Source organism: Pseudonaja textilis, chromosome 10, assembly GCF_049901715.1.
Source record: "Pseudonaja textilis isolate UNSWEBS1 chromosome 10, rPseTex1.2, whole genome shotgun sequence".
In the NCBI taxonomy this organism is placed as follows: Eukaryota; Metazoa; Chordata; class Lepidosauria; order Squamata; family Elapidae; genus Pseudonaja; species Pseudonaja textilis.
Window position 1 is genome coordinate 22,495,936 of NC_141999.1, and position 20,396 is coordinate 22,516,331.

The window sequence follows — 20,396 nt, forward strand, 5'->3', positions numbered from 1 at the left end:
ATCCACCTGCAGGAGCCTTACTACTGTACATAGGCTTCAAAACCAGGCAAGAAAATGTCTCCATCTCTAGTGCTTTTTTTTTTTTTTTTAACACATGTTACAACTAGAGCAGGAGTCTCCAAACTTGGCAACTTTAAGACTTGTGGCCTTCAACTCCCAGAATTCCTCAAGCAGCAAAGCTTGAAGACTTGTGGCCTTCAACTCCCAGAATTCCTCAGGCAGCAAAGCTTGAAGACTTGTGGCCTTCAACTCCCAGAATTCCTCAGGCAGCAAAGCTTGAAGACTTGTGGCCTTCAACTCCCAGAATTCCTCAGGCAGCAAAGCTTGAAGACTTGTGGCCTTCAACTCCCAGAATTCCTCAGCCAGCCTTTGGTCACGCCCACTCCTTGCCTTTCTTCCATAGATCTGGATCAGGGGTCTCCAACCTTGGCAACTTGAAGATTTGTGGACTTCAGTTCCCAGAATTCCTCAGCCAGAGGAATTCTGGGAGTTGAGATGCACAAATCTTAAAAAGCTTTGCTGGCTGAGGAATTCTGGGAGTTGAAGTCCACAAGTCTTCCAAGTTGCCAAGTTTGGAGACCTTTGAACTAGAGGGAGGGAGGGAGGGAGGGAGGGCATCAGCAGCACAGGGCTAACATCCTGAACCTCTTTGCCTTTTTTTTTTTTTAATTTTATTTTTCTGACAAAAAACAAAAAAAAAACCCAAAACAGCAATGTACAGCGTTATTACACGGCAGGATTAACGTGAGCCCTTCCCGGCGGGGGGAGGGGGGGCCCAGGGGGCGGAGAGAGCCAGCAGGGCGAGAAGTCAGCAGCATTGGCCTTGCGCCAGGAACTCGTCCTAGTGGCGGTAGTGAGGGCTCCGGGATCGTGACCGCGAGTGCCTGCGAGAAACAAAACACCGAAGAACAAAGACATGAAGGGAAGTGGAAAACATGGCGGGGAACAGCAATAGGACTCCTGGCTCAGTTCCCCTTTCATTATTCAGACACAAACATACAGTGTTTCCCCGAAAATAAGACCCTGTCTTATATATTTTTTGCCACCAAAAAAGGCACCAGGTCTTATTTTTGGGGAATGTCATCCACTGACTAACTTCACTTGCATGTATTCACCCCCCCCCTAACCCGCGCGGGTCTCCTTTTCGCTGTCAGAGACCTTCAGGAATTTCTTGTTCTGCGGCTGGCAAGGCTTCCCTGAAGGCATCCGCAGGCAATAACGGAGCTCTGGATCGATCCAGAACTTTGTTACCAGCTGCAGAGGCCTTCAGGAAAGCCTTGCCAGCCTTGCTAGCTGCAGAAGTGATGGGCCGGAAAGGCAGGTGTCGGGGTGTGCGAGGCCTGGCTACAACTGTCCAAAGGTAAGTAGTAGGGCAGCTCCACCCCCCTCCATCCCCACCTAGCTTAATTTTTACCTGTCCGCTCTGGAGCAGGCAGGATCTTAATTAGGGCTTATTTTGGGGGGGTAGGGCTTATATTGGGCTCACGTGTAAAAAAAAATCAAGCTAGGACTTACTTTCAGGGTAGGTCATATTTTGGGGGGGAAACAGATTAACCCACTGATGGCTTTGGGGGAGAATTGTATTTCAGACTCAAGTGGGCTCCCCGAATCTGGTGCCTTTCAAGTAGAGCAAGAATGGGGGACTATGGACTGTGGACTTCAATTCCCAGAATTCCCAATCGAGGAATTCTGGGAACTGATGCCTGCAGATCCTAAAGGGGGCCATAGTTCCCCCACCCCTGGATTAAGAGCAAATGCAAAGGGGGAAAAAAAAAACGGCCTTCTGTGTTTTACAGAAGCTTTGGAGTGCCTCTTGGATGCATCAATGGACCAGATGGGGTTTTAATTTGCACTTTTTCCCACTAAGTAAAATATTAAATCCCTTTTGGATTGTAGAAGCATAGAAATAAGTTTAAAAAAATAAATGTGCCTCGATTCAGCAGCGTCCTTGCATTCAAAACAAAGCCTCGGGGACCTCACATCAGTTCCTCCTCCTCCTCCAATGGCTGATAAACATTCATTTCCGAAGTTGCCAGTTTCAACATGATGTCTATATTCCTTCATTCTGCCCCATGTTTGCCCCTTCAGCACCCCTTAAGTAGATAAAAAGTGGCCTTACCTTCTCGAGCTGCTGTGTTCTCGACCTGAAAAACAAATACAAACAAATAATATAAACGTCAGCTTGGCAGACTTTGGGCCTATCATCAGGGAGACGATAAGTTTTAGTTCCCTCTTGCCAAGTTTGAAGACCCTTGGGGGAGGGAGAGGGAGAGAGAGAAGAGAAGATAAAGAGATAAAGACCACTCCCAGAATTCCTCCAGTCATGATCAGGGGGAGTGGAATCAGACTTGACAGCTTTGAAGATCTTGAAAGATATATATATATATATCTGAGAGAGAGATAAAGATAAAGACTGTCAGGGGTCTTCAGACTCAGCTTTAGACTTGTGATTCCACTCCCAGAATTCCTCCATCAGTCATGTTAGCTCAGGAATTCTGGGAGTGGAAGTCCACAAGTCTTAAAACTTGCCAAGTTTGAAGATCCTTGGGTTAGAAAGATATATATATATATCTATCTGAGAGAGAGATAAAAGATAAAGACTGTAGATCAGGGGTCTTCAAACTTGGCAAGTTTTAAGACTTGTGGACTTCCACTCCCAGAATTCCTCCACCAGTCATGTTAGCTCAGGAATTCTGGGAGTTAAAGTCCACAAGTCTTAAAGTTGCCAAGGTTGGATATCCCTGCCCTAAGCAAGTCAAAGATTACTTGTGAAAACTCATGGCACCCTTGGGGCAGTGCGCTCTCCCGCATTTATATACACCACCAGGCTTGGCTCCAGCCTCCTCGTACTCCCGACGCTCTCGCAGAATGTACCACTCGGCTGGGGCGTGCCACTTGAGTCTGGCACCACACCATTTCAAACATTTTGTCCTTCAGGCAGCACTTACTGTAGCGCGGAGAAGGCGAGCGGCTGTGGCGGCTGTACTGTCGCTCCCACTCTTCCCGCTCCTTCTCCCGCCGTTCCCGCTCCCTGCAGAGAAGGAAAAAAAAGGGGATCTCAGCAGGGATGAGGCGCCCCGCCACCCCACCCCAAAGACGAGAAAATCCAAGAGATTACTTCATCCGGATCTTCCGAGCCATGGCACGCAACTCATCCTCTCGTTCCTGGAAGGGAGGAGAAGGAAGTCCAGTCAGCCCAAGGATGAAATCTACCTGGGGCATCTTCGTAGTATCAGCCTTGGAAACCATATTTTACTTGGAAGCTTCGAGGCTGACACATTTAGTGCCTGGGAATTTGGGAGGGGGGATTTCATAGAGAGCTGAAAGATTAGACTCAACAACATTCTTTCTCAAGAGTCAAGGACATGTTGCCCTGCACCTGGAGAGGAGCGTCTGGAGGAAGGTCTCCAGTTGGGATAGCGATTTGATTGGGCCGTGTGATGGACTGGTGGGGGCAGGGGATGGATCTTTGATTTTTCTTTTGGGAAGGGATAACCCGGATACTCTCAGAATTCGGGTTTTCCCAGATGTGCCAATATGACAACTGTCAGTTTTGGAAGCCATGATACCAGATGCTTCCACACTGCCACATTCTTGAGGCTGGGAAAATGGGAGGGGGGGGATTTCTTGGAGTGTATGTGGTTAGACATAACAACATTCTTCTTCTAAGTCAAGGTCGTGTCATCTCTGCACCTGGGTGAAGTCTCAAGTTTGGACGGATGGGGATTGGGACATGTAATGGGTGCAGGGGGTGGATTTGTAGTTTTTACTTATTGCAAGGAAGCCCGGAACTTTCAGATTCGGGATTCCCCAGTTGTGCCAGTTTATCCAAAGAAACAGAACTTTTGAGAAGATGCCTGTCTCGGGAGTTATTGGTTGGAATGGAGGTTTTCTGGAACATTGACAACAAACTCTAATAAATCGGGACTTTTGAGGAACTGCTTTGTCCCGGGGTTTATTGGTTTGGAGTTGGGTTAGTTGGAACGTCGACACGTAGCAACCAACAGTGCAGCTTTCTACAGGCAGTCCTCGACTCGTGGCCTCTTACTGAGCATTTACAATGGGCCTAACTCAGCTGCTGCCCAGGGCCAATTGGTCGGCTTCCTGCTTACCTGTCTTTCGTGTTCCTGTTGCATCATCTTCTCCTGGGCTGCTTTCTTGTCTGCTTTAACTGAAGAGGCAGAGCAAAACAGGGAGGGTTTTTTGGGGGGGGAGGAGAAAAGAGGGAAAGGGAGAGGGGTCCCCTGGGTCAGATCGGTCCCAGCCACTGCCCTGCGCACACCCCAAAGGTGCTTACATTGCCGATTAAGCGCCTTCTGCATTCGGAGCTTGAGTTTCTCCTGCGGAGTCAGCTTTGGCTATAAGCAGAAGCAAACAGAAAAGTATTAAAAAGTTTGCCCCAGGCCTCGGCTCCTTCGTCCATTCGGGGAAGGCATAGGTGGAGAAAGACAAGGGTCTCCTATAAATAAAGTATTATTGTAATTGGGTGGGTGGGGAAAGAGATGTGAACAACAAGACAGCCATTCACTGTTATATATACAAGAATGAAAAGCCTGTATTTTGAGTTCCCAGGGACTGCCAGCTACTTGGCTCTGCCCAAAATGTTACTGGGTGTCCCAACAGGAGGGGAAATCCTCTCTTTCCCCGCTCAAAGGACCCACAAAGAACCAACCAAAGTCTTATGTGAAAAGAAGGACTAGGGGTGACGTGATAGCAGTCTTCTTTGTCAATATTTCTGTGGTCTTTTTAGAGTTGCCAACAGAAAGGGAGAAGGGAGCAGTGCTACAGCTTGCAAAACCAAAAGTGCATTCCACAAATGTTTTCAAAGATAGTAACTAGGCGACCGAAGTTTCTGCCATGCAAAATTCTAACTGGAGAGCATGACTGATGCCTCTTGGCTACGGAAGTGTCCCATTGGAGAATAGGAATTACGATACACCCAGGGAGTGGTGAGCGAAAACCAGGGTCAAGGGTGACAATGAATTATGTGTCTCAGTCGGCTACACCCAGTGCAGGCAGTGCAGGACATGTTAACTCCCAATAAACCCTTTTCAAGGTTTGGAAGTTTGGCTCGATACTCATGATTTAAAATGGGGGTAACTGCCGGAATCCTGACACTTCCAATATCTCACGGGCTGCCCCTAAAGAAGAGGGAGTCAAGCTATTCTCCAAAGCACCCAAAGGCAGGACAAGAAGCAATGGGTGGAAACTAATCAAGGAGAAAAGCAACCTGGAACTAAGGAAAAAAATTTTGACAGTGAGAACAATTAAGCAGTGGAACAAATTGCCTTTGGAAGTTGTGGTTGCCCCCATCACCAGAGGCTTTTAAGAAGAGACTGGAGAAGCCGTTTGTCTGAAATGGTATAGGGTCTCCCGTGAGAGCAGGTTGGACTAGATGACCACCAAAGTCCCTTCCAACTTTATCACTGTTACTAGCAAAAAAAAAAAAATCAGAGCTTGAAGGGATTTTTTTTTTTTTTAAAGGCAGCTTATTTCAGGGATATAAAAAGGAGCAAGAGCACAGGGCGAGCAACTTCAGAACTCAAAAATGCAAAAGTTCACTATATGATCAGACAAAAGGCTCCCCCCCCCCCCGACACCCAAACACAATAACTACATATACACAACAGTACTGACTCAAGAGTTCATTTCCAAGCCGTAACTGTGTTGCAAAAGATTTGTTTTTTTAAAAAAAAAAATTCATTATGGTTGTTACAATATGCTAATAGCAAACACGCAGTTTTTCTGCTGTTTTAAAATGCCGGTGCAATTTTTTTTTTTCTTTGATACGGATCGACTGGTGAGGTGTGACATAAAAACAGATTATATCTGGGGCCATTTAAATGTATAAATTGTTGGAGTCAGTCATCCTGGCCTTTTTGTGAAAAAAAAGCCGAAAACTATCTTGATCTAGTGGTTAAGGCACCAAGTTAGAAAGCAGGAAACAGTGAAACACTCTTAGGCATGAAAGCTGGGTAGGTAACTTCAGGCCAATCACCAGGAGACGGTGAGTTCTAGTCCTGCCTTAGGCATGAAAGCCGACTGGGTGACTTTGGGCCAATCACCAGGAGACGGTGAGTTCTAGTCCTGCCTTAGGCATGAAAGCTGACTGGGTGACTTTGGGCCAATCACCAGGAGACAGTGAGTTCTAGTCCAGCCTTAGGCATGAAAGCCGACTGGGTGACTTTGGGCCGATCACCAGGAGACGGTGAGTTCTAGTCCTGCCTTAGGCATGAAAGCCGACTGGGTGACTTTGGGCCGATCACCAGGAGACGGTGAGTTCTAGTCCTGCCTTAGGCATGAAAGCCGACTGGGTGACTTTGGGCCATCACCAGGAGACGGTGAGTTCTAGTCCAGCCTTAGGCATGAAAGCTGACTGGGTGACTTTGGGCCAATCACCAGGAGACGGAGAGTTCTAGTCCAGCCTTAGGCATGAAAACCTGGCTAAATGTCTTTGAGGCAGTCACTCACTCAGTCCAACCCAACCTCGCAGGGTTGTTTTTGTGGGAAAAACAAGAGGAGGAAGGCGTCTTGGATGTTTGCCACCTTGAGTTATTTGTAAAAATAATAAAAGGCGGAATATTTAAAAAAAAAAACTAAAAAAAATGCAGTATACGTGGTAGCACATGAGAAAAGAAGGGCAAGCACAACACGAAATGTCATGAAAATTCTGACATTCGTGTCAGAGTTGTTTTTAGGAAGGCCAATTCCCCTTCTGGAGATTTGAACAAGGATCAGAATGATCAGCCAATTTTATTTTATTTTTTTAAAAAAGCAAAAAGCCCTTTTGCCTTTCCAGATTTCTGCAATCCTTCCAGGAACCCGAGAGGCTTTCAAATCTTGTTTGCACAGGGCAGCATTCCAAAACGGCCTTGTTTTGCTTTTCAGACGTTTTTTCCTGTCCTGTCTGCAGCCCTCTGACTCACGTTACGTTTCCGTCTTCCGCAGGGATCAAAGCAACATCCATCTCCCCCGCCCTCCCGACCAGGAATTTGGCACCGAATCGATCCCGACTTTTTAAAACCCGTCTACCTGAAGCTGACTCTAACCATTCGCTGAGCCAATCCTAGCCAACCATTTGAGAGCTGCCACTCAATATACCTGGAATCAGGGGTGGGACTGCTACACCCACCCACCCACCCCCCAGGCTCAGGCACAACCGGTATCTAATTTTATCATTTTTTAAATTACTGGTTCAGTGAACCGGTAAATCCCACCCCTGGCTGGCCCCGTCCTCCCCTCTCCTCCCCTCCCCGGAGTCTTCACGGGGGGCATTTTGGATGCCAGGTTTAAGTGCAGGGCTCAGGGAGGGCGAAAACACCCCCCTTCCCCCCGTTTGTGGTGCAGGAGGTCAACTAGGCCACATCCACTATGGCCACACCCGCCCAGCAACCGGGCAGAGAACCTGTTGCTAAATTTTTTTGAAGCTCACTCCTGTCTGGAACATCCTCAACTAGGGAATTCCAGAGGATACGTTCGTTCTCACCTAATCTGGGGAAAACACAGTGTGTGTGTGTGTGTGTGTGTGTGTGATAGCAAATCAACAGGGCTCTTTTCAACTAAGATGTGACAGGGGGCGCCCGCGATGCAGGTAGCCCTTAACCTACGCCCAAAATTGAGCCCAACGCTTCTGTGGCCAAGTCAGACATTTGGGAAGTGAAGTTTGCCGCGATTTGACGACCGCATTTGTGACGTCAAATCGCTGCAGCTGCTAGGTTAGTAACACGGTTGGTCGGGGAACCTGGCTTTCCCCGTTGATTTTATGGACCTTGGGCGAAGGGGGATGGTTCCGTGGGAGCGGTGGGCGAAGGCGCGCCTGCGGTTCCCTTGGCGCAAGTGGGGGAGGGGCACACGCGCCCACACCGCTTGCAGAAACGGAGCTGCTCATACTTACTCGCCTGCCTGCTTCTCGCGCAAACGGAGCTGCGCGCGCTCATTGCCCACCGCTTCCGCGCCCCGGGAGTGAGCCGCAGCCCGAAGGTTGGGGACCCCTGCTGTAGAACCCCACCGCTATGGAGATTAAGATCGACCCACATACACACACACTTTCACACTCTTTTGCAAAAGCTGTGAAGACGCGCTTGTGCCAGTGGGCCCCCCGAGTGGGACGAAGCCCAACTGGTGGGTCATTTAAGTGTTGTCACTAAAGGTTGGGTGAGAGTTATTGCTTTTTTATTGTTCTTGTATTAGGCTTTTATCCTTGCAAGACTCCCTGAGTCATTAAATCGGGCAGCGATACAAATTTCCGTATAAATAAGCAAACAAACAAATAAATACATACATACATACTGCCACCTGGTGCCACGTGATCTTGGGAAAAAAGTAAAATTAAATAAAATAATAAAATAAAAACAAAATGGAAATAAAATAAAATAAAACGCTATCACCTAGTGCCAAATGATCTTGGAAAAATAAAAATAAAATAAGTAAAATAAAATAAAATAAATAGAATACAGAATAGAACAGGAACGAGAAATGAAATGAAATGAAATAAGTAGAATAGAAATGAAAAATGAAATGAAATAAAGTGAAAATAAAATAAATGCTACCACCTGTTGCCAAGTGATCTTGGGGGGTAAAAGTAAAAATAAAATAAAATAAATGCTACCACCTGTTGCCAAGTGATCTTGGGGGGTAAAAGTAAAAATAAAATAAAATAAATGCTACCACCTGTTGCCAAATGATCCTGGGAGAAAAAGCAGGACTGTGGATCTCCTCTAAGGATCTATTTAAAGGAGACACGAAGCCTCCGGATTAGACCGCGATGATTTCTGGAGGCCTTAAATGACTTTGGCTCTGCGGGTTTAACTCAGGTCAACCAATGGGAGGATTTTGACTTTGAATTGACAAGCCTCCCCCGCCCCTTCCACTTTCAAGACAGAATTCAATTCTCCCCTTGTGGAAGGGGAGGCTCCTTGCTTGCCAAAAGTGCTTCCCCAAACACCCACAGCCAGCTTGACGGTGGGACACAAACCTTTTCCTTGGCAGCCAGAGGCCGGTTTGGGGTTGGCAGCAATGGGGGCCTGCCTGAAAGCAAGGAAAGGCCCACCTGCCACTGTGCCAGTCAAACCAATGTTGGCTACTTCTCGCCACTAGCCCTTGCTGAAAAAGAACAGGATGGGGCTTACTAAGCCTAGGATTGTACGTAACAGAGGTGGTATCCCAAGCCCAAGGAGCTGCGGATCCGGTTCTACAGAGGAATGATGGAGTCTGTCCTCTGCACCTCTGTAACTGTCTGGTTTGGTTCTGCAACCCAACAGGACAGACAGAGACTCCAGAGAGTAATTAGGACTGCAGAAAAAAAAACAATTACTACCAACCTGCCTTCCATCCAGGGCCTGTGTACTACACGAGTCAAAAAGCGGGCTGTGAAAATATCTACACACCCCCTCACATCCCGGACATAAACTGTTTCAACTCCTTCCCTCAAAACGACGCTATAGAGCCCTGCACACCAGAACAACTAGGCACAAGGACTGTTTCCCCCCGAAAGCCATCAATCTGCTAAACCACTAATTCCCACAACACTGTCCAACTATTTACAAAGTCTGCACTACTATTAATCTTCTCATCACTCCTTATCACCCATCCCCTCCCACTTGTGACTGTATTTCCATAACTGTTGCTTGTATCCTAGCGATTTATATTGACTGTTTCCTACTATGATTTGACTGCTTATTGTACCCTATGATTATCATTAAGTGTTGCACCTTATGATTCTTGACTCTTGACGAATGTAGCTTTTCTTTTATGTATACTGAGAATATTTGCACCAAGACAAATTCAATTCAATTCAATTCAATTCAATTCAATTCAATTCAATTCAATTCAATTCAATTCAATTCTATTCTATTCTATTCTATTCTATTCTATTCTATTCTATTCTATTCTATTCTATTCTATTCTATTCTATTCTATTCTATTCCATTCCATTCCATTCCATTCCATTCCATTCCATTCCTATTCCTATTCCTATTCCTATTCCTATTCCTATTCTATTCTGCCGGTTCGACCAGTTCTGGAGAACCAATAGCGGATTTCTGAGTTCAGAGAATCGGCCAATGCCACCTCTGACTAGCCCCGCCCCATCTATGCTCCGCCTCCCATCGAGTCCCAGCTGATTGGCTGGGTCTCCTTTTGTTGCCCTGCATAGGAGAATGGAGCTGGAAAGCAGGTTAATGGGGTGGGGAGGGAATGGAGATTTTACAGTATCCTTCCCCTGCCATGCCCACCAAGCCATGCCCACAGAACGGGTAGTAAAAAAACCTTGAATCCCACCACTGGTACACAGGTAAGTAATTCGAAGCTGCTGGGTACAGGTAGTCCTTGACTTACGACCGCAGCAATTGAGGCCCGAATTTCCGTGGCTAAGCAACACATTGACCCCATTTTGCGGCCTTTCCGGCTGTGGTTAAGCGAAGCGCTGCAATTGTTCCATCAGTAACACTGTTGTTAAGTGAATGTGGCTTCCCTGTAGACTTCCCCGTCGCCAAAGGGGACCACATTACTGTCGTAAATAGGAACCATTTTGCCAAGCATCTGAACTCGGATATGCGTGACCACGGGGATGCTTGCAATGGTCGTTTAAGTGTGAAAACCGGCCGTCTGTCCCTTTTTGTCACCGGTATCGGTAACTTCAAACAGCCACTAAATGGACCATTGTAAGTCGAGGACTACCTGTGGAGCATGCCCAATTTTGATCCACGGTGCTTTTGACGCAAATGAACCAACAAGCTAAGGGGAAAAAAAAACGATTTTCATTTTAACAGGCTTGGAAGCAAGTTGCCCTCCCATTGTGAATCCCCAGGGATCTCGCTATTTTATTTTATTATTTTTTAAATTTTGCAGCCCTTCAGCTTGGCACTCAAGATCATCCTTCCAGAAAATTCTTCATTCTAATCTAAACTGATTTCATACTTGTAGGTGGATAATCTGAGAAAATTTCCTGACAGTGAGAAGAATGAACCAGTGGAACGACTCGCCACCAGAAGGTGTGGGTGCCCGAACCCTGGAGGTTTCTATGAAGAGACTGGACAGCCTGGACTTGTCTGGAATGGTAGTCTCCAACCTTGGCAACTTGCGGACTTCAACTCCCAGAATTCTCCATCCAGAATGGCTGGCTGAGGAACTCTGGGAGTTGAAGTCCACAAGTCTTATTCAAGTGGCCACGGTTGGAGATAGGGGGTCTTCCTGCCTGTACAGGAGGTTGGAGTAGAACAGCGGTCCCCAACCTCCAGTCCGTGGACCAGCACCAGTCCGCGGTATGCCCAAAACCAGGTTGTGGAAATAAGCAAAGCCCCATCTGCACAATGGAGACAGCACTCGAAACCACGGCCCTTCCGGTCCACGGAAAAACCTCTCTCCAGAGAGTCTGTGGTGCCTAAAAGGTTTGGGGGGGCTGTCTGGACTACCCAGTTTCTCTGAAAATACAACCTACCCTGAAAGTAAGTCCTAGTTTGATTTTTTTTTACACGAGCCCAATATAAGCCCTACCCTCCCCCCAAAATAAGCCCTAATTAAGATCCCACCCACTCGAGTGCATAAGTAAAAATTAAGCTAGGGTGGGGATAAGGGGGGCTGGAGCTGCCCAACTACTTACCTGTGGACAGTCATAGCCAGGCCTCGCACACTCCGACACTTGCCTTCACGGCCCATTTCTTCTGCTGCTAGTCAGGCTTTCCTGAAGGCCTCTGTAGCTGATAACAAACCTTTGGATCGATCCAGAGCTCCACGATCAGTTGCAGAGGCCTTCAGGAAACCCTTACTGGCAGCAGCAGAAGTTGCTCCTGAAGGCCTCTGACAGCGAAAAGGAGGCCGGGGGCAACTCGTGCAAGTGAGGTTAAATCAGTGGATGACATCCCTCAGAAATATGACCCGATGCCTTTTTTTGGTAGCCAAAACCAATATAAGACAGGGTCTTATTTTGGGGGGGAAACCCGGTAGAAGACTGCAAAGTACCTTCCGACTCTGTTAATTCTGTTATTTGAAGATTGGATGAAACAACCAACTATTTTGTTCTTGAAGCAAATGTAGGCTTGAATATGACAAGGGAAGCTGCCTAACCATCTTCGGATAGCAAACAGGCTTGCATTTTATGGGCCCTCCCGACACGGGCGATTCAGTTCAGTTCTATCTCCACCCTTCACTAAATACGAAACGAACAAAGGCCCCCACAATGCACACTTTTCCTGCAATGTCTATGGTTTCCCCCGAGTCTTTTGTTTTTCTGCAGTGGTGGGAATTAAAGAGGTGAGGTTTAAATTCTTACTGACTTTGGCAGCTCCTGTCTCTTTACCACCAGCAGTTTCAGCCCTAAAAGAGAGAGAGAGAGAGGGAGACAGGTGTCAATCAAATGATGGATGCCAGACTGGGGATTCATTCCTCTGAGCGAGCAACGGACATGCCTTCCGGTGACTAACTCAACAAGTCCTAAGGGAGCCAATCCTTTATTTTAGTAATCGTTTTATTAAGCTTTCCAAGATATAAAATACAAAGGAAAATTAAAAAAAAAAAACAGAAAGGGGGAAAAAAAAGGAAAAAAAGAAGAGAAAAATATTGACCTCTGACTCTCTCTTTAGTGCAGTAGAATAAGACAGTAACATTACAGCCTCAACCTGTTGCAGGTTAATATGGACTAGCCACTTCTAGAACAAACTTATCTAATCTGTAAAAACCCAAGGTCAACGGTTTTGCTTTCTTCCATCTCAAGCACAAAATCCAGAAGCCGCTTCCAGGGAGGAATAGAGTGGAATGCGTTGTTTTGCTTTGATTAAAGCGGCCAATTTAGATTCTCTCTGCTAGGTTCGTCCGTTTTTCCAGCCCTTCATCCACGGTGGGAATTAAGACCACCTTTTAAAGGGCACGTGGAAGCTTTAATGGATGCAAAATGCAGCAGCCATCACAAAACTACACCGATGGCGTATTTTTTTGTTTTTAAGTGTCTTTTAAAAGGCACTGATAGAACTGAATATTTGTAGCTCAGGGTTGAACTGTGGGGGGTCCTCAGCACCCTCTGAGCTTGGTGGTTTTTCTGTAGACATCTCACGACCCATCTAGGTAACATCATCAGTGCTTCAAAGAAGCGGTTTGCAAGTGGAAAAGGGGAGAAAGGGGAGGAGGACGAAGACTGAGGGGTCCTTGGTGCTCTCTGAGCTTATTAAATATGCTTGCTCCCTTGAGTTTTCTATAAAAGCCATCAAGGTGGGGTACAAACAAATACATGAAATAAAAATAAACGAAACCGCACGCTCACTTTTTCAGTTTCTCCCCTACAGCAGGCGAAGCCACAGGCCTCAGAATTTTCTCTCTGGCTGGAGACACTGACCGGCTGCGGCTCCGCGATTCACTCTCACTTTGGCTGCTGCGGCTGCTGCTCCAGTGCCTCCCTCCTCTGCCACTGCTCCACCGATAATGGTCCCCAGACCGGGAATGGCTCCTGGGGATGAGGGAAGAGCCTTGCATTAGACCAAGGGACTCGTGGACTTCAACTCCCAGAATTCCCCTGCCAGCCAAGCAGGGATGTCCACCTGTGGCAACTTTTAAGACTTCAGGACTTCAACTCCCAGAATTCCTCTGCTAGCCAAGCAGGGATGTCCGCCCTTGGCAACTTTTAAAGCTTGCGGACTTCAACTCCCAGAATTCTCCATCCAGCATGGCTGCCTGAGGAACTCTGGGAGTTGAAGTCCGCAAGTCTTATGTCAACTCATAAAACACTTCTATGCCCGTTTCAGAGTTGCCAACAGAAAGGGAAATGGGGAAAGGGGTTGGAAAGAGCAGTGAGGCAGTTTCGAAATAGAAAGTGCATTCCATGCATAGTTTTTCAGAGATTGTAACTAGGTGACTGACGTTTCTGCTAGGCAAAATTCTAACTGGAGAGCATGATTGATGACTCTGGGCTATGGATGTGTCCCATTGGAGAATATGAATTACGATACACCCAGGGGGTGGTGGAGGAAACCAGGGTCAAGGGTGACAATAAATTATGTGTCCCAGAGGAGGCCGCACCCAGGCAGTGCTGGCACATTAACTCCTAATAAATCCTGTTTAGTTTTGGAAGTTTGGCTCGAGATGATTTAATTGGGGGGAATTGCCGGAATCCTGACATCTTAAAAGTTGCCAAGGTTGGATATCCCTGCATTGTGACACGTCTACCCTTGCCACCCCCCTCCAAAAAAATGGTACACAGGGGCACCCTTTCTCCCGCTGCTTGGCTCACTGACCTGGATCTGCGTCGAGAGCCGTAACGCCAGCCCCGCTCTGTCGACCGCGACCTGGAGTGTCGTCGTCCATCTCGAGAGCCTCCGGCCGAGTACCGCCTGGTCCTGCTGTGGGACCGGGAATACCTGTGGCTGCGGGAGCGGCTGTAACCGCCAGTCCTGTGGTAGCTGCTTGTCCGATGGGACCGCGAGCTGGACTGCGAGGTGGAGGAGGAGGAAGTGGACGAGGAAGAGGAGGAGGAGGTGGAGGAGGAGGAGGAGGTGGAGCGTCGCCTGGAAGGAGGAGAGGCAGGATGCTAGCTGGTCACACAGGAGACTGGCAGCGGCGGAGAAAGGCCGAAGGACGTCCCCAACTGCCAAGGTCTAATCCCGCCGGACATTCCCCAAAAGGAGGAGGGGAAATATGCTTCCGAATTAACGGCCACGGCTCGGTCGTCTGCAACGGGCCGGGTTGCCCTTCGCTTCCCCGCCTTCTCTGTCTTCTTCAGGGCGCCCGCTTCCTGGAGACAGGAAGGGTTGGGAAGACCCCGCTGGCTTCCACACCACGTTCGGTTCGGCCTAAGTGCAACAGGCAGGGGGAGGTTGGTGGGCTGCAAGATCTCGCTGCTCAAAGGGGACGGAATTTCGAGCCTCCAGCTCAGGGTGTCCGGGGCACCTGTCCTCCCGTCGTTGAGAATTCCCCGTTTTATTTTTAAAGGGAGGAAATGCTCCCTTTAAACCAGAGGTCTCCAAGCTGGGCTATTTTAAGATTTGTTGGACTTCCAACGCCCAGAATTCCCCAACCAACCATGCTGGGTCAGGGGAATTCTGGGAGCTGAAGTCCAACAGTCTTAAAAGTTGCCAAGATTGCAGATCCCAGCTTTAAGCTTTCAAAACGGCCAGGGAAAGGAGGCTTAGTTCAAAATCAAATAAAAAATAGTGCATGGGAACCTACCCTAAGAGAGGGGGACCTCTGCAAGAGTTTATTATCGTTTGCCACAAGACCTCAAAGAGGACAAGGGGGGGAAATTCCAACAGTGTAAATGTCAACCCTGAAGTGAACCTAGCTGCGGCCATCTTGGAGGCTTCAGGATTTGCCCCACACAATGGTGGGAGGGGGGAGGAAATAGTGAGATAGGGTTTTGTAGCCAAAACAATAAAATTTTCCCGTGGGAACCAAGGACATTCTCACAGGTGGCTGGCCAGAGGAGGAGCAAGTAACCAAGCAACCAACCAGCACCTGGATTGGATACCAGTGACTTGGGGTGGGGGGGAGAAGGGGAAACTTTTACTTTTTAATTAGGTGAAAGCCGCGAGAAATCTCAGAGTCGGTTTTCACCAGTTTGTGCCAATAGGATGTATCCCATAAAACTGTTCTTTTGAGTAATCTGCCTGCCTCGGAGTTCTGCTTTCTACGGGTGTATTACGTGGGAACGCTGACATCGAGCCGACTCCGAAAGTTCCCGCAGCTTCCAACTAAATATAAATTAAGTTTCCCCTTCCCTACCCCCCCCACCCCCAAGCCAGTGGCCATGCTGTCCAAGAATGGGGGGGGGTTCATTCAGAATCCCCTCAAAAGGTCTTGAAAAGCTAATTTTCCCAAGCTTTGGTCCTGCTGACAAAAGGCTCGATGGCACGTGACTATTTATTGCCGTTTGCTGCTCTGCCACAATTGTGTGACTCCTTAAGTTTTTCTTGATAACATTTTATCGAGAGAGAAATAAAATACAGGTAATCCTCGACCATTCGTTTTAGCGGCCGCTCAGAGTTACAACGGCACTGAAAAAAAAAAGGCTTGCACCCCTTGTTTGCACTTATGATCGTTGCACCACACACACACACTCCGGTCGTGTGATCAAAACCTGGGTGCTTGGCAACGGGTTCACATTTACAACGGTCTGCAGTGTCCCCCGGGGAGGGGGGAACATGGTCATCTTTTAAGTGACCTTCTGACCAACACAGGTCGATGGGGAAGCCGGATTCACTGAACGACTGCGTTACCCATTTAACAACGGCAGCGGTTCAGCTGAAGAAATGTAGCCAGAGGGGTCGTAAAAATGGGGCAAAATTCATAACCCGTTCCTCGCTGACCAACGTAAAGGCTGGGCTCAGTTGTGGCCGTTAAGTCGAGGACTAACTGTAAGTCAAATCAGAACGTTTAAGTCAGCGATGGCAAAACTTTTTGGCACCGAGTGCCCAAACCAGAACTTGTGCCTGCCTATGCATGGGCGCATGCCAGAGCACCGGAAAACCAGTTGATCAGTTGATGGGTGAGTGCATGTCTCTTTTTTGGCCATTTGGGGGGCTGTTTTGGGCCATTTTGGGGGGTGTTTTTCAGGCTGTTCTTGGTCTGGAAGTGGCCCCCAAAATGGCCTGTTTTGGCCATTTTTCAGGGCCATTTTCCAGCTGTTTTTCAGGCCAAAAACGTCCTGAAAACAGCCCCAAAATGGCCCAGAAAACGCCTGAAAAACGCCCTGAAAAATGGCCCAGAAAACGACCTGTTTTTGGAGACCAGCTGGCCAGTGCATACATGCACGCCAGAAACCCCAAAAGCAGCTAGGGACGGCACGCGTGCCCACTGAGAGGGCTTAAATCTTTCACAAGGTGGGTCAAAGTACTATCGGTAGCGTAATAATGCTAGTGGGGAGAGCGAGCAGCAATCACTGCACAATCGGCCGGATGGAATAGGCTGGGATTTAATTTGCAGTCAATCAACTTCCCAGGCCAAAGGATTCTCCCAACTGTAATTCCAGGGCATCCCTCCAAAATTAAGGCAACCGTACAAGGATCCCGAACCCTGTCTCTCCTTCCAGGAAGCTACAGGTGGATGCAGGAAACCTCTCATGGGACAAGAGCCCGCCCATAACTTCTCTTTTCTGATCCCTGACCAGATTCCATCATGAAAGGATCATTTGGGCAAAGAATTGGCCTGCCGGAGTGACCAAGGGCAACGCGGCTCCCCTAACCCGGCCGGGACCAGACCAAGCAATTCGGGGCGGATGGACGTCAAAAAAGCAAATCTCTCGACCTTTAAGGTTTGGGAAAGGCCAGGCGGGTGCAAAAGTTACCGACCGGGAGGAGGCGCTATGACCTGCCGGAACGCTGCCCTGCTGCGCTTGGCCGGAGCGTGGCTTGTTGAGGGGGGGCGTTTTCCGAGGGGCTCCCGCGGCTTGAGAAGCAGCGGCTTCTTCATCGCTGCCCCCGAAGCTGGTGATGAAGGTGATCTTCTCTTCGTGACCGGGGGAAGGCGAGCGAGAGCGGGAACGAGACTCAGAGCTGGATTCCGAGGGGGATCTGTGGGAGGAAGGCATGGCGGTCACGAGAGAGAGAGAGAGAGGGAGAGAGAGAGAGAGAGAGGGAGGGGAAAAGGGAGGGAGGGAGAGAGAGGGAGGGAGGGAGGGAGGGAGGGAGAGGGGGGGAGAGAGGGAGGGAGGGAAAGAGAGGGAAGGAAGGAGGGAGGGAGAGGGAGGGAGGGAAAGGGAGGGAGGGAGGGAGGGAGAGTGTTGTGGTTCGCCGGCAGCAATCAGGAAGATGTTCTGGAGAAGCCTGTGCTGGGTGTGAGCGAGAGCAGGACGATTCATGGAAGAGCAGCACAGGCAACTCGGGAGTAACAATGAGAATTAATGGCCCCTCCCTCTAGGGAATATAAGCCTGGTTTCAAATGGCTTTTGCCTTTGCACAAGGCAAAAGTTCGAAGGAGTTAGTGTGATGATTACACTCTGATTTATTGGACTAATTGGCTGCAAAGAGGGTTATTTGTGGAATAAAGCCGCCAACATTTCAGTTTTGGAGTTTATCTCTGTTTGCTTTCGGAAACTTCGGCCAGGACAGAACAGAGAGAGAGAGAGGGAGGGAAAGAGAGGGAGGGAGAGAGAGAGGGAGAGAGAGAGAGAGAGGCTAATCCCAGTCCGGAGCAGTTCTTCAGTGGATCCCAGGTGGAACGGAGGGAGCTTTGGAGCTCTCTTGAGCTGGGTGGTGCTCAGATGTTTCATGACCCACCTAGCTAACATCATCAGGGTTAGGAGGGCGTGGGTCTTCTGTGGTGGTGGTGGTGGAGGTGTTACTGGAGAAGAAGCGGGGAAAAGGAGGCGGAGGAGAGGGAGGAGGCTGAAGCGGAGATGGGGAAGGAGGAGGAAGAGGACTGTAGGGGTGCTCTCTGAGCTTGCTTGCTTTCTTGCAGACATTTTATGACCCAACTAGGTAACATCATCAGTGCTAGGAGCAAAGTTTGTGGAGAAGTTAAGAGGAGGAGGAGGACTGTGGGGTCTTTGGTGCTCTCTGAGCTTGGTGGTTTTCTTTAAGGTGTTTTGTTACCCAATTCGGTAACATCATCAGTGCTACAAAGGAATGGGGGGAGTGGGGGAGGAAGAGGAGGAGGAGGAGGGGATGATTGTGGCATCCTCGATCCTCTTTGGGGTTCATGGTTTTCTTGCAGACTTTGCATTACCAAATTAAGCAACATCACTGCTAGAAAGGAGCGGCGTTGACTCTTGTTTTCACACACTAGTAACTTCCCCTTCACTGATCCACAGGAGAACCAAGGGATTTCACCCCACCCCACCCCACCACACCCCAAAGCAGAGCGGTTGTCTTCACTCACCGTTTGTAGGGATCGTAGGTGGGACTGTCTCTCCGCGCATAACTGTAAAATGAGAGAAGACTGTGAGAACGAAACGTCCTCCGTGCACCACGGAAAGGTTTGCAAAACTGAGCTGTAGCCTCCTGCCTTTCGTTTCACCAGCAACTTCACGCCCAGTGCAGAAAATATCTTTTTTTTAAAAAAATCTATCCCTTATGACGTGAATTTCTTAGACTAGCTCTCCTACAGATATCTATGGAGATCCTCCGGGTCCCGGTTGATCCCAAAGGTGCTTTTTTCAAGAGGCACCTGGACTTCCTGTTTTTTCTTTGAAGATGTTTCGCTTCTCATCCAAGAAGCTTCAGCTCTGACTGGATAGTGGAGTATGAGCTACCGTGTTTCCCCCAAAATAAGACCCTGTCTTATATCTTTTTGACACCCAAAAAAGGCACCAGGTCTTCTTTTCGGGTGATGTCATCAACTGACTAACCTCACTTGTGTGTGTGTCGCTCCCAGGCCTCCTTTTTGGTATCACAGGCCTTCAGGAACTTCTTCTTCTGCGGCCGGCAAGTCTTTCCTGAAGGCCTCTGCAGCCAATACCAGAGCTCTGGATCGATCCAGAGCTTTGTTATCCACTACAGAGGCCTTCAGGAAAGCCTTGCTGACTGCAGAAGAAATGGGCTGGCAAGGCAGGTGCCGGGGTGTGCAAGGCCTGGCTACACCTGTCCAAAGGTAAGTAGTAGGGCAGCTCCACCCCTCCATCTCCACCCTAGCTTAATTTTTACCCGTGCACCCTGGAGTGGGCGGGATCTTAATTAGGGCTTATTTTGGGGATAGGGCTTATATTGGGCGCACGTGTAAAAGTCAAGCTAGGACTTACTTTCAGGGTAATTGTATTTTTTTTGGAGAAACGGTATGAAGATTCTCAGTCATCCAGGTCCTGGTTGTCCCAAAGGTGTTTTTTCAAGAGGCAACTGGACTTTCTTGGTTTTGCTTGGAAGACATTTCGCTTCTCCTCCAAGAAGCTTCTTCGGCTCTGACTGGATGGTGGGGAATGAGCTATCTATGTTCGTTCATCGATTCGTAACATCGATTCAGAGTTCATATCTTCAACTCTGAGCTGAGGAAGCTTCTTGGACGAGAAGCAAAACATCTCGAAAGAAAAACCAGAAAGCCCAGTTGCCTCTTGACAAAGCACCTTTGGGGTTCTCCTACCCATAATCCACCACTTATGAACGGCAGCTTAGTGTTGGTCTCCCTCCAGAAAAAAAAGATCCTGGAAATTCCACCCGCCCGCAGAGACTCGAGGGCAGCCAACGGTGGAAGGGGCCCAACTTCCGAAAGGCCTACCTCGGAGGGCTGATCTTCCTTCCTTTCAAACGCTTCTCTCGGAATTCCCTCCTTTGCCGCCTGGAGCGACGACCCTGGAAGAGAAGGCAGATGTGAGAGAGCAAAGAAAGGCCCCAGGCTCTGAGGGGGCCTAGCATCACTGCTCCCCGGTGGACCAGCCGTGGACGAGGGGAAATGTCCCCAACTTTTTGCATCGGGGAGGATTTTAGACGAGTCAGAAGTGAGAAGCATTGGACACGATCCTCCCCTCCATCAAATGAAGAGAACAGCCT

The 20,396-nt window shown here is 48.6% G+C and overlaps 1 protein-coding gene across 8 annotated transcripts in view; it reads right to left on the minus strand.

Annotated features, from left to right (window-relative positions):
• Nucleotides 1–668: 668 nt before the first annotated feature.
• CLASRP (CLK4 associating serine/arginine rich protein) overlaps nucleotides 669–20,396 on the minus strand; it is a 31,048-nt gene continuing 11,320 nt past the window's right edge. For 5 of the 8 annotated variants that reach the window (XM_026715514.2, XM_087940162.1, XM_026715517.2 and 2 more), the window contains exons 11-22: nucleotides 20,125–20,198; nucleotides 18,796–18,837; nucleotides 17,268–17,489; nucleotides 14,220–14,489; nucleotides 13,253–13,435; nucleotides 12,273–12,312; nucleotides 4,298–4,358; nucleotides 4,113–4,171; nucleotides 3,119–3,165; nucleotides 2,949–3,031; nucleotides 2,120–2,144; nucleotides 670–884 (exon numbers count right to left, since the gene is read on the minus strand). In XM_026715514.2, coding sequence (XP_026571299.1) covers nucleotides 842–884; nucleotides 2,120–2,144; nucleotides 2,949–3,031; nucleotides 3,119–3,165; nucleotides 4,113–4,171; nucleotides 4,298–4,358; nucleotides 12,273–12,312; nucleotides 13,253–13,435; nucleotides 14,220–14,489; nucleotides 17,268–17,489; nucleotides 18,796–18,837; nucleotides 20,125–20,198 — 1,149 coding nt within the window. In that variant the 3' untranslated portion in view covers nucleotides 670–841. Of the gene's footprint in view, nucleotides 885–2,119; nucleotides 2,145–2,923; nucleotides 3,032–3,118; nucleotides 3,166–4,112; nucleotides 4,172–4,297; nucleotides 4,359–10,677; nucleotides 10,735–12,268; nucleotides 12,313–13,252; nucleotides 13,436–14,219; nucleotides 14,490–17,267; nucleotides 17,490–18,795; nucleotides 18,838–20,124; nucleotides 20,199–20,396 lie in introns of those variants that run through there. The other 3 variants (XM_087940165.1, XM_087940166.1, XM_087940167.1) reach the window with 3 other exon arrangements.